This window comes from Periophthalmus magnuspinnatus, chromosome 3 (genome assembly GCF_009829125.3).
Source record: "Periophthalmus magnuspinnatus isolate fPerMag1 chromosome 3, fPerMag1.2.pri, whole genome shotgun sequence".
In the NCBI taxonomy this organism is placed as follows: Eukaryota; Metazoa; Chordata; class Actinopteri; order Gobiiformes; family Gobiidae; genus Periophthalmus; species Periophthalmus magnuspinnatus.
This window is the reverse complement of record NC_047128.1, coordinates 30,277,399-30,290,348: the sequence shown is the minus strand read 5'-3', so window position 1 is coordinate 30,290,348 and position 12,950 is coordinate 30,277,399. Positions and strand designations below refer to the sequence as shown.

The window sequence follows — 12,950 nt, the reverse complement described above, 5'->3', positions numbered from 1 at the left end:
TGCGTTTTTTACCTCTGCGTGGGAACTGGCTCGTCGAGTGCCCTCTGCACTATGTTCCTACCTTGTTTACAGTCATTGTTAACAGGAAATAGACCTTGACATGGCGATGAAGGACGAGGATAATTCAGTGGTGGCCGTCGCGTCTACCAACCAAGTGAGCACGAAGAGCGAAGGTGATGTCGAAGACAGCGGGTCTGGCTCCGGCAGACAGCCGCCTCACACGCTCCATCAGACCGGCCTCGGTCACACGACGTGCCGTGGCAGTCGCAGTGGACCTGGAGCTCGGACTGGAATACGAGTGCTCAAGGCAGGTCATGATTAGTTTTTTATGATAAATGGCCAATGCACCAAGGGCAAAGTGCAAAAACTAGTCCTCGTGTACATATGTTGTGCTTCCACAGGCTCTGTAGAGTAGGCTCTGTAGAGTAGGCTCTGGACTGTAGGCTCTGTACAGTAGGCTCTGTAGAGTACTGAATGGTTAGTTGTTGTTATTATTATGTAATGGCTAATATGCAGTGATTGACGTGCTCTAGTTGCTGATTGATCTGTTGGTGGTTTACTCTCGGAAGGAATTTGTGCCAGGGTCACTCACAAACCACATTTCCCACATACCTATTTCAAAGGCTTTAGGTTGAAAAGGAAGTAAGTCGATTTTTTTGGACTTAGGCATGCTTGGTAATACAGAGTTTTGATTTAGTAAATGTTATAAAATTACACTTTCACCAAATCCTCCCATCCAACACTCTGTCTGATACACTGTAAACAAGGCTACACTGTAAACAAGACAAATGTTTAAGTTTATCAGTCAGAAATTATGACACATAGGCCTGCCTATTTTCTTGATTAAGTTGGGACATTACATTGCATTTACTGGATTATTAGGATTAATGATTTGCAATATTGCACCAAGTGCAGCTGTATCTCTGGTGTAGCTGTGTACTGATAGCAATGAGAGAAGGCTCTTGATCACATCATCTGCGTGACTTAATTATTCTGTATCAATATTCAGATCATTCAGTCAAAACTCCAGATGCGATTCATGTACAAATGCAAAAGTGCATTATAATAAGCTTTGAGTGACACTGGGGTGGTTCAATCCCAGCTCACACAGTAGGCTACATAGGGTACTTTTGTCTGTTATGTACATGAGCAAGATACTTAACCCACCTTGTGTGTGTGAATGTGATCTATAAGTCTCTTGCCTCCAGGACTGAATGACTGATTCATGTCCTGGTGGCGTATAAATCATGATCTAAATCATAGTAGGAATTTGTCAAATGTTCAAATGACTGGGTGATCTAATATTTAAATGCATTAATCAATTTTTTCCCCTGATTTGCAGCGTAATATGAAAAGAAATGGGAGTCATAGCTGTGTAACAAGAAAGAGCCGATTTGGCTCTCGTGAGCGGGACTGGCTGAAAGGGGACCCAAACCGGGGCTGTGTGTGTTTGTATGGTGCCACAGTGGACATGCAGCCATGTGCCTCTGGAGCTCAGAGCTCATCCACTCCTCACAACGATCTGCAGCTAGTGCTGTGTACTACCAGCACTACGATGCAGGAGCTGTGCGCACAGCGGGACGGGAAAGCTCTGTATGTACAGCTTCATGGAGATTTAGTCAGGTACAGTAATTTTCATTCTTTAAAATGTGAAAGATAAGACTTTGGTTTTGCTGATACTTGAATAACAGATTATTATGTTATGCTCTGGGAAAATAAGATAAGCATTTGACACATGACTGGGTCACAGTCAAAGGTCTAACAGTATCATTCCTTTTCTCTAACATTTGCGGCTCTTTGCAGGGAATCCCTAATGCCCTTTATGGATATTCTGCAGTTTTTAGTTACCGGTAGCCATGTCCTCGCTATTTACAATGGGACATTTTATCTTATGCACATCCTTTTCAGAGGAGACTCATCTTAACCGTAAAGATTGTTTATTTCAGTTTATGGTCATATTTATTATTTATAAACATACATGTATTAAAATAAGTTTTGTCTCAAATATTGTAGATTGTAGAAAAATGTAAGGCAATATAAGGGTTAATTATTTTCTTTCTTAGGCCTCCGTTAAAAGTATTTCATATTTATTTAAAGGTGTTTATTAGCCTATTCATTAAATTTTATTCCTGTGCCCAGGAGGCTGGGTCCCTCCGAAAGGCCTCTCCAGATGGTTTATGAATACTTGACAACGATGGGATACACAGACCCAGTGCGGATACAACAAGAAGCTGCCAACTCAGACCTCAGCTGTTTGATCCGCTTTTACAGTGGTGAGTGCAGCCTGCTGCTGTTCTCTATAGGTCTGAATGGTCTAAGACATTTTGATGCTTTGTCATTTACAGAAGACAGGTTTAAAGATTGTTGTCATAAGAATATTGCTTGTACTAGGCCCTAAATTTTAATATAATTTAAGGCTGTTTTCAGTGTTAACTGTTGTAGCTGATATTAACACAATACTTTAATGTGTATTGTGGTGTAATGTTTGTACTAGGCCCTAAATTTTAATATAATTTAAGGCTGTTTTCAGTGTTAACTGTTGTAGCTGATATTAACACAATACTTTGGGGGGTTTGGTTACATTTTAACCTTTTGTTTTGTAAAAAAGAAGACCTGTTCTTTTGAAGTTTGTGCTTATATAATAATACTCTTTGGTGTATTAGATGTTGCCGCACTGTATTCTTGTGTGAGTTAGGGGTCTCTCATAGCCTTATGGATTTTTCCTTATTCTTAAGTGTGCAATGCAGTAGTAGGTGATTTATTAAACTTCACCACAGGATTATTTGTTCCCTAAACTCATCTCCAACGTTTATTACCCACCAGCCCACGCACACTCCTTTTTGCTTACAGCAGAGACTAAAACAAACATTGACCAGGAGGTAAACATTTCAAAATGCTGACCTTTGTAAAAACAGTTTTCCAAAGTCTGTGTAGGATGTCCAGTGCAGCTGTAGAGACCCTCCTAGGGCTCTGGTTTTGATCCACAAGGCAAAGCTTTTAACTTCTGAAAATGTTCCATCGGTTGCTTACATCACCAGATTCACTACAGCAACACTGTAATGAATCTGGTGCTTGAATAAAGTTGTTTGCTTCTTTGGGAAAGGCAGTATGAGTATTAGGTGATGTATAAATCTGGGTGTGGTTGATGAACGTTTGAAAATAAATTCCATTCATAATTAACTCAGAAAAAAATGAGTGCATTGTGCTTTAGTTGAAAATAGTAATGGTGAATTAGTTGGTCATTTATTGTACTTGAGAAAATCTGGACCATAACATTTATTTACTTACAGACAGTCATAAGAACATAATATAACAGTCATTTTCATGTCATTAATGAAATACTACTTACACCTTGTTAAGTGTTTATTGTGTGAAGTGGACTTTGGGATTGTGAGCATCCCTTTTCCCTGCAACTAACTGGCCAGAGGCACGTGCTTGTTTTGGACCTGTTAAATATGTCAGATGGATTTTATACTGTTTTTAGTAAGGCAAAAATGTAATTGCAGGCGCTTTAGTAACTACAACCCCTAACACAAATTCACTGTAGATGAGAGCAATGAATAGATTAATAAAATATGTCAGCGTGTGTAATCACTTGACAATATGAAATACTTTTAAATCGATCCATTAGGCTTTTTTATATTTTGACATATGACATAATCATTATCATATCCATTATCCAGCGTCCATACAAGACCCATAAGCCACTAGGCCATAAGTTTCTAGTTTGCCTGATTCTTTCACTTAGAAGCCAAAGATGAGGCACTAGTATTGATCTTCAAGCCAGGCATTTTGCTGTCAGACTATGAGACAAGTGTGTCAGTGTGCTTGTTTCTATGGCCACCGAGAAAAAACTGAATAGACATACTCTGGGTAGATTCTAACATTTAAATACAGGAAGTAGTAGTGAGTTCCTAAACAGAAATGCATGGATAATTTACACACAGGTAACACATTTTCTGGCAGCTTAAATATTAAATTAACAAAATTAAGGTTTTGTTTATTTTTATGAGTCTAATCATAACTGCTATATGCACTAACTGTAATGGTTTAATATAACCAATCTCACGTGGTAACTTGACTGACCTCCCTGTGTGTCTGTACTGCGGGAAGTTGTGTTAAAGTACCATTCTAACATATGTGCTTTTCTCTAGAGCGCCCAGTGAACGCAGACCAACAGGAGCGCACACTACTCAAAGGCGTGTTCAGTGTGAGAAAAGGAAAGACACAACTGCACAAATGGGCCGAGAGGCAGGTGATTCTGTGTGGCACCTGCCTGATCGTGGCCTCTGTGAAGGACAGCCTCACGGGGAAGATGCACATCATGCCTCTGGTCGGGGGAAAGGTGAGAAGATACTTTTTAGAACACCAGAGCATTTTGGCGGCTGGAACTATGTTACCAGTTAAAACACAGTGTTATTAGTGTTCTGATAAATCTATGAAAACATTTACTCTATTTTCAACAAGACGGTGTTAATAGATAAACTAAAAAATGCCATAGTGTGCCTCTGAATTAAAGCCGGAAGGCTCAAATGCATTTGGGTTCCATTAAGACATTTTATTAACAATGACATGATGAAACAGACTGAAAGAATTTTAGTATTTCTCTTGCATTGTCCCCCAAGAGCACTTTTTCACACATTTTACATTGTTTTTGTGGGTCCCCTGTGAATAATATGGTAAGCCTTAGAGGAAGCACTGAGGGAGGTGTTTGTTTATAGGTGGAGGAGGTGAAGAGAAGACAGCACTGCCTGATGTTCAGTTCTGCGGGCTCACAGGCACAGACATACTTTGTTAATTTTGACACACTGGCAGACTGCCAGCGCTGGTATCGACAGGCATCAAAGGTGAGTCATATGCTGTGATTTGGGTTTTTAGACTGCCCCTTGGATTTAGAGATATTTTAGCACATGAAGAAAGTTAAGCACATTAGCTCTATGTAGTGTGTGTTGCTCTGTAAAATAAATTGAGAAATCATGTAATTTTAATTTAAAGTCTGATCTAAGCCTAAACTATTCAAACCAAAAGTTTCAATGCCACTCTGACACACTCTTGCTTGTCTATTTTGGATGTAAAGATAGTATCACAGACAGTCAGTCTGGTGGACCTGTCCTGCTACAGCCTCGAGACAGTGCCTGAATACCTGTTTTACAGCCAGGATGTCACTCACCTCAACCTCCGACACAATTTCATGACCCTCGAAGGGTCTGGCAGCCTAATCAATCTTCCCAGGTATGTTACCTCACATCTATGCATGCTATTAGTGTATATTAAATATATATGTTGTTTCAATTGTCTATTTCATTGGTACAAATACATTTATTATAGAGTATATATTATATTATATGATTTATTTACATATTTATTGTGGATATGGATATTTAATCTGAAATTACTTTCATTTGTTACATGAAAATTCTCTTTTTCTAGATTTTCTCAGCTAAAAAGCTTGAACTTGTCCCACAACCGTTTGGGAGTGTTTCCTGAATGTGTGTGTGATGTCCTCAGTCTGAACGAGCTCAACCTCTCATGCAACAATCTTCACACCATTCCCTCACAGATAGGCAATCTCCTTAGGTATGATCCAAAGATATTCTGTATATATTATGGATTCTGTCATATGCAAAAAGATTTGAAATCATGATTAAAGAAAAGATCCTGATGAGCCTTTTGTAGAGTACAATCTTAATCTTTTAAGGTAAACAAAAGTAACTATAAAACATCATCAATACTTATGGGGTGTATAAAAATTGCTGATAAGAAACCTCAATAATAATTTCTGAAATGTCTTTATGGACAGCTTAACAGACGCTATTTTTGGATGGGAATCATCTGGACTTTCTGCCTGAGGAGCTGGGGAGTCCTCTCACAACTCAACAGCTTGGGACTCTCCTTCAACAACTTCTCACAGATCCCGGCTGTGTTGGAAAAGCTGAGTGGTGTGGACAAACTGGCCATGGCAGGGAACAGAGTGGAGACTCTGCAGCTCTGTACGTTGAGCAGAATAAACCATCTGAAAAACATAGATCTCCGGTAAGGGGAAAATTGTTACTTTTCCCTAAACACTGGAATCAATAAATAACATATGACGTATAAATATATGTCTGTTTATGAAAAGTATGGTATGTCCTTCATGCTACAACATGTGTCCCACCCAATATGATTATGTGCTCAATACCTTTTCCTTTGATACAGTTTGAATGGATTACAATGTGTGAAAAATGATAGCCTAGAGGTGGTGAGCCAGGTCACTCAGCTGGACTTGCGGGATAATCGTTTGGCTTCATTGGACCTGAGTTCTATATCTAACTTGGAGATCTTGCACTGCCAGCGCAATCAGCTGGGGATGCTCACCATCAGTGGATTTACACTTGCGTATGCTCAATGCCAGCAGCAACTGTAAGTCTGTTAGTTTGCTGTTGTTATTTGTACATACTGTAATTGTGTAAAGTTGCAGTATTATTATCACCTGTTTTATTGGCAGGCCTTACAACAATAAGCATTTACCCTGTCCCTAACCTTCTGACACATTTGGACCTATCACAGTGAGTTCCAGTGTGTAAACAAAAATATCTACATTTTGCCTTAAATAATATTGTATGTATAGATCAAGTTGATAGTTTGATTATATGATTGCTTTTGGTTTGCTGATTATATGATTGATTATATGATGTGTGTGTTGAGACAGGAACCTTTTGGAGTACTTACCTGACTGGGTGTGTGACTGCAGGAAAATTGAAATGGTGGACATTGCACATAACCTCCTGTCTGAGCTTCCATCTAGGTTAATATACTTTGTCTATGATAAATTATAGATGTGTTTGAAGTATTAAAATCTGTTGTAAGATGTATTACTCAATATTGTCAAGATATGACATATACAAAAACATCAACGGAGCTTGTTGATCTTAGCCTTTTCTGCCCTGTCTTCAACAGACTACTCAGCAGTTTAAGTCTGAGGAAATTGTTAGTGGGAAATAATCATTTGCTGAGAGTGCCTGACCTTCTGGACCACATCCCTCTGGAGTCTCTGGACCTTCAGCACAACAAGCTCAGCTCACTTCCAGAGAGTCTCTTCTGTAAAGCCTTAAAGTAAGTAAAATAAGAAACTGAGCGAGCTTTGGTCTAAGTTCAAAACCGTAACAGGAGCTTTAGCTGCTTCCTATTTCCTGTTGTAGATCACTAAACTTCCATTAGTATTTCAAGCACTCTCATGTACATTACTGTCTGTAATGTTGGTTTGAAGCAATCCACAGTTTGTCCTTCTCTAAGCTGAAAGTGCATCATATGAATCACCTTTTTCCTGCTTAGTGACCTAGATATAAAAATAATATTACATTTAAAAGTTAAAATATGTGTAAGTCACTGTACCACTTTTTGAAACGCTTTAATATATTTCAATGAAATCTACACATAGAATGTAGCACTGTATTAATCTGGGTTTCCAATTTCTGTCTTTCTTCAAAGTCTTAAATACCTGAACTTGTCGGCCAATGCCTTGGAGACTATCCCCTCCTGTAGCCAATCAGAAGAGAGCCTCAGCACACTCCAGGAGCTGTACCTTACAGGAAATAATCTCAATGAGAACTGCGGCTCTGTGTTGGTTGGGCATCAGAACCTGCGGGTGCTTCATATTGCTTATAATCAGTTCCTGTCCTTCCCACCCAGGTCTGTAGCTCACGGATTCAGGATGTTTTAGTGCAACATAAATTAATGTGATTGTTTTCTGTACATAGTAAACTAAGCAAACTGGAGTTGTTGGAAGAGCTTAACCTAAGTGGCAACAAACTACAGACAATTCCCTCAACAGTGTCCAGTTGTAAGAAACTGCATACACTTATAGCACACTCCAATGATATTAATGTCTTCCCAGAGATACTCAGCCTACCGGAGATTAAGGTTAGACCTTTTCATGGTAGTCCATGTAATCTAATGTCTGAATATGTGACTCTACATATTTACAGATGTTCTGTTTTTTGTAGCTTGTTGACCTGAGCTGCAATCAGTTGACTGAGATCCAACTGCCAGAATCTCTGCCTCCTACTCTGCAGGAGCTTGACTTAACTGGAAACAACAGCCTAACACTTGAGCCCAAAGCCCTCAACCTCTTCAGGTCAGCCACAGAATACACTAGCCACAGAATAGGCACTCATGTGTGTGTTAAACCTATACATTAAATAATTATGATAACATAAACATTTTCATACTCCCTGATTTCAAATAATGTAATTATCTTTAGTCACATCACAACACTGAAAATAGACCAGAAGAGCATCACAACAGGAGAATTACAGAGCACCTCTACTCCATGGAATCATGGATTTTCAGAAACTCGTGGCCAAAGGAATAAGTAAGCATCTGTCATAGGTTTTATGTAACATTAGCAAATGTCTAAGAAATCTGTAACCTCTCTTCCTTCTATCGCATTGATTACCAGTGATTACTAGACTAAATACAGTCCCCTTCTAATAATTGTAGTCACAGCTTTATTTATTATGTATATTATTATTTAGAATTAAAATGACATTTATTAAGAGAATAAAATCCAAGCTAGACACAGGGTTTTGGCAGCTACATTTTATGACACCACTTATAAAATTATATTATTTTTTTTCATGTACAGGCTGTGTGTGTCTGTCCTGGCAGTAGATCAGCTTGGAGACAGCGCAGAAGCCTGCTATGGTGTGTTTGATGGAGATCGTAATGAGGAAGTGCCTCGACTGCTACAGTGCACTATGGGAGATGTGCTGTGTGAAGAAATGCAGCACTGCAGCCTTGATTCAGTGTACATGTCCAACACATTTCTTACATCTCACAGGTAAAATACACTGTATAAAAAGATTGCATTGACATACTACTACTGCTACTTATTTAACTAAAGGAATTATCTTTCTGGTACAGAAAACTTGGCATGGCTGGTCAGAAGCTTGGTGCCTCTGCCTTGCTATGTTACATCCACCACGAGCCTTCAGATCTGGGGGGCTACTTCAGTCTTACTGTCGCCAATGTCGGGACCTGCCAAGCTGTTCTCTGCCGCAATGGCCAACCAGTAACACTATCAAAGGTGTACAGCTTAGAGAACTGCACTGAAGAAATGGAAAGAGTAAAATTAAGTAAAGCCATTATTACAGAGGTAATGCATGTGAGGGTTAACATTTTTGAATTTTCTAACATGGTGTTATAATTAAACCGTCTTTGTTTTTGCTAAGGACAACAAAGTAAGTGGCGTGACATGCTGCTCTCGCCTGCTGGGCTGTTCGTATTTGTCTCCATGGGTACTTCCTAAGCCCTATGTGCACACAGTACCACTCTGTTCCCAGGACGAGTTCTTGATCTTGGGGAATCGTGCTCTGTTTGAACGAGTCTCATACCAGGAGGCTGTGCTCACTGTGCAGGCTGTGAGAGATCCACAAGCCGCTGCAAAGAAGCTTTGCTCCCTTGCTCAGAGTTATGGCTGCAAAGACAACATTGGTGCTTTGGTTCTGTCGCTACATGTCGGTGAGGACAGTTGTACATGTGAACCCCCTCTCACCATCACAGATCTACATCGAGGTCCTCATACAAACTCTTCATCTCTAACTGTCCCCCACGGCCCCTCCAAGCCAGCCACTTTGATGTCCAGCAGTGGTGGTGTTTCAGAGTTGAACAGCGAGGTTTCCCCTTCGGAGGTTGGCAGCGAGGCAGGGTCCACTGCATCTGATGAGCATATGTCGACTACGGCGCCCCGATCTGAGAGGAGGTGCAGCATTCACCCTTCCACTGTCTTGTGTGGGATCATGGTGCCAGGATCAACCAGTCAGCACCCTGGTATCTTCCAGAGGCAGCCATCTAGTGCTACGTTCTCAAGTAATCAGTCAGACATCAACTTAGACAGTGATGATGAGGCCCAAGTTCAAGGAGTAATATCAAATGGCAGCAAGTTGGAAGTTGAAGTAGACATTCATTGCTGTGCTTTTCAATTACGCTCTGGCGTTTCAGACAGGAACAAAAACCCACATTTTGGAAAGGAGAGTGATAAACTGTGTAACCAGAACAGTGTTGTAGAATCAGCTACTAATGGCTGTCTATTAGCTGTCTGTGGGCGAGAAATTGTAGACCTCAAAAAGTCCCCTTCCACTTCCTGCCTGTTTGGAAAAAAACTGTCTAATGGCTCAGTTGTTGCACCTGAGGATAGTCATAATATCATTGAGGTGGCACTGGAGGCCCCTAAGAAGAAGTCTGGTTACTTTACTGCCCCAGCACAGCAGGACCCAGAGGACCAGCTCATTGTACCTCCTTGTCTGGAGCAGGAGGTCCGAGAGCAGCTCAGAGGGCAGACTCCTGTAGTGTCATGCCTTTCAACTGCATCCATAACCTCTGCACTGAGCAGTTCTGTGTGGCCCTCAGTATTTACACAACCACTGGTCTCTGCTCCAGGCCCCTCCCCTATGATACAGCAGGAAGTGTATGACACTGCCCTCTAGTGTGCCATACAAGTGCTGCATCTGGCTGAACTGTTCTGGATTAATTTTATTCAAGCAGATAATTAAGCTGCAATACTTAAACTTTCTACTACTACACTTAAAACATGACGCTGCTTTGAGGTACTGGTGTACAAATATTTGAATCCATACAATATATTGGTTGTGAGGAAAGAAAAATAACTGTTTTCACTTGTGACATGGTCTTATAAAATGTATGTCTTTGCCATACTTGAACAAGCCTTGAAATTAGATGTTGTACATGTCTATTGTCTGCACTGATTCCCTTTACTTAGATGCTCAAGCAATTGCAAAGCTTCTGTAAAAGACATTTCTTCCCAATGGACTCAGGTCCCAGAGAGCTGCACTGTATCTCAAAACTCAAACTGAAAAGTGCCTATGGTTTAAAACTCATATGTTTTAAAACTCATATGTTTTAGGTATGTTAATTAGTGTATGTAATATGAGTGCAATTGATAAGGCAAAGATATCTACTTTTTTCAGAAGAAAAAACAACTACTCCATTTTATCCTCCGTTTATCTTTATGTTTATACATAGTAGTATATTAAGAGTGGACACCTGATAAAAAGCAACAAAATAGACAACTTAACTCTTCCCTTGTGGATGAATAAAGATTGTCTATAAGTTACTTGTTGACAGAAGTGCAAGTTTAGTTATTTGGAAACCGAAACCCCCTCTACTTTTACAACAATATTTAATTATTATTTATAAGACTGATATTGCTTTGTCTACTGTAGAGCATTACATTATTTTGTGTCTTTTAGATCAGTTTTAGTCACCAAATACTTCAGGTATGACAAACTCAAACCTTAGTTTATTCTTCAAATCCCCTGCCTTGTGCCAAAAAGCAAACAACCTCCTACAGAGAGATAGCTCACTATAATATAAATTTTAATGGCTATTGTGTTTTAGATACAGCATCAAGGTAGAGCTGGGCAATATGCAAAAGTAACAAATTGTGTTTTCTCATCTTCATATTGATCTATCTTGATTTTCAATTCCATTTTATTTTGTTTTTTCAAAAACAAAATACATTTTATTTATACAATTTATTCCTCCAAAGTCTGAACTCTTCTCCAGATGTTTTTATTGACAGAGAATTGGCTATAGACATCTCAGTTCATGATCTCTCAATCTTTCAATTTGTTGCCCAGCCCTACATCAAGGTTTTCTGTTTAGGATTATATCATCTATTTTGTTGCTTCAAATGTAACTGAAGTCCAGGACAGAATGGCCTTCTCTTAAGAGTGGTAATAGTAATGCCTTAATTTATGTGTTAAGATGTAAGTGCATTTAAATTATTAGATAAGAGGATGGAGAGACCACTAACTTCCTTTGTGCACATCACCTCTTATGCCTATGAATACCAAGCCAACAGATGTAGGGGTATTGTTTCATTTAATAACAATGCATTTTACATGTTCAAACTAGTTCACATATTTTCTATTAATTTGTGCTCCATCATGTTTTTATCAATTTCAGCACTAAAACGTTTTGCAAAAATATCTAGAATAAAGTATCTTGAGAGTCAATATAAATAAGAAGGTAAATCAGTTATGTCATGTGGATGATAGAAAAGACTTACAGTTTTCATACATATAGATGCAGTTTTTCTTTATAAAGGCACAATCATAAATTGTTTTGTATATGCAAAGGTGCAACCATATTTTTACTTCACTTCAGATGGAAAAGTGCAATACAAGATCCCTTTAATTGTTGAGAGGAGTTGGCTTGTCATGAGTTTGGTGCCATAGGGCATGTGTATTTCAATAATACCATGTTTTTGTATCAGCTAATCAGTGACTAACACAAAGTTAGTCCGAAAATTGTTTGAAAGTAAAGAAAATACATTTGTGTGTGCATGTCCTAGAATGATGCACTGATTGTAATGTGTGAGTGACGTGAATGGCTCATCGAGTATGCTTCATGTGACCAAAGTAGCCACTGGTTATGACACTGGTCCTCTTTTGCATCATTTTGTAGAAATGCTTGATTTTTCCTTTCATTGCCAATAAATTGTTTATTTTTGTACTTCTCTTTTCTGTATGATTACTAGCTAATCACTCCTAGAACTTATTTTGGAGTATAAATGCATTTTATACTGTAAAGTGTACTCTTGAAATAAATCAAGACATGTTCAAGTATAATATATGTATAAAATGTGTGTATGGCATTTAGGTGGCAAATAAGCATGCATGTGTGTTTTTGTCCGAAAGAGTGTCTCCATTTATGAGCAAAATAAGGAACACTTTGCTGTGTACTTGACACAACTGCATCAATTTGATATTGCTGCTATCGTTAAGTTTGAGAATATTGCGTTTTAAAACAAAACCGAGTAGCAATAAAATAAATAATAATAAAACTTTTTGTGATTCTTTAGTGGTTTGTTCTTTATTATTTAATCAATGTGGTATGAATGAGGAAATTAATAAGACAACAGATGCAACACTAACAAAGTTATAAAGGAA

The 12,950-nt window shown here is 38.9% G+C and overlaps 1 protein-coding gene across 1 annotated transcript; it reads left to right on the top strand.

Moving 5' to 3' along the window:
- The first annotated feature begins 1,342 nt into the window (after positions 1-1,342).
- phlpp2 (PH domain and leucine rich repeat protein phosphatase 2) lies at positions 1,343-11,530 on the top strand. Its single transcript, XM_033988652.2, is given in 20 exon segments — positions 1,343-1,623; positions 2,140-2,273; positions 4,155-4,345; positions 4,722-4,847; positions 5,078-5,232; positions 5,431-5,582; positions 5,807-5,862; positions 5,864-6,033; positions 6,196-6,370; positions 6,372-6,399; positions 6,485-6,545; positions 6,689-6,784; positions 6,937-7,092; positions 7,468-7,668; positions 7,737-7,899; positions 7,983-8,113; positions 8,240-8,350; positions 8,624-8,818; positions 8,902-9,133; positions 9,210-11,530. Coding segments are annotated over 20 exon segments (4,062 nt in total). The 5' UTR covers positions 1,343-1,348; the 3' UTR covers positions 10,464-11,530.
- The last annotated feature ends 1,420 nt before the right edge of the window (positions 11,531-12,950 follow it).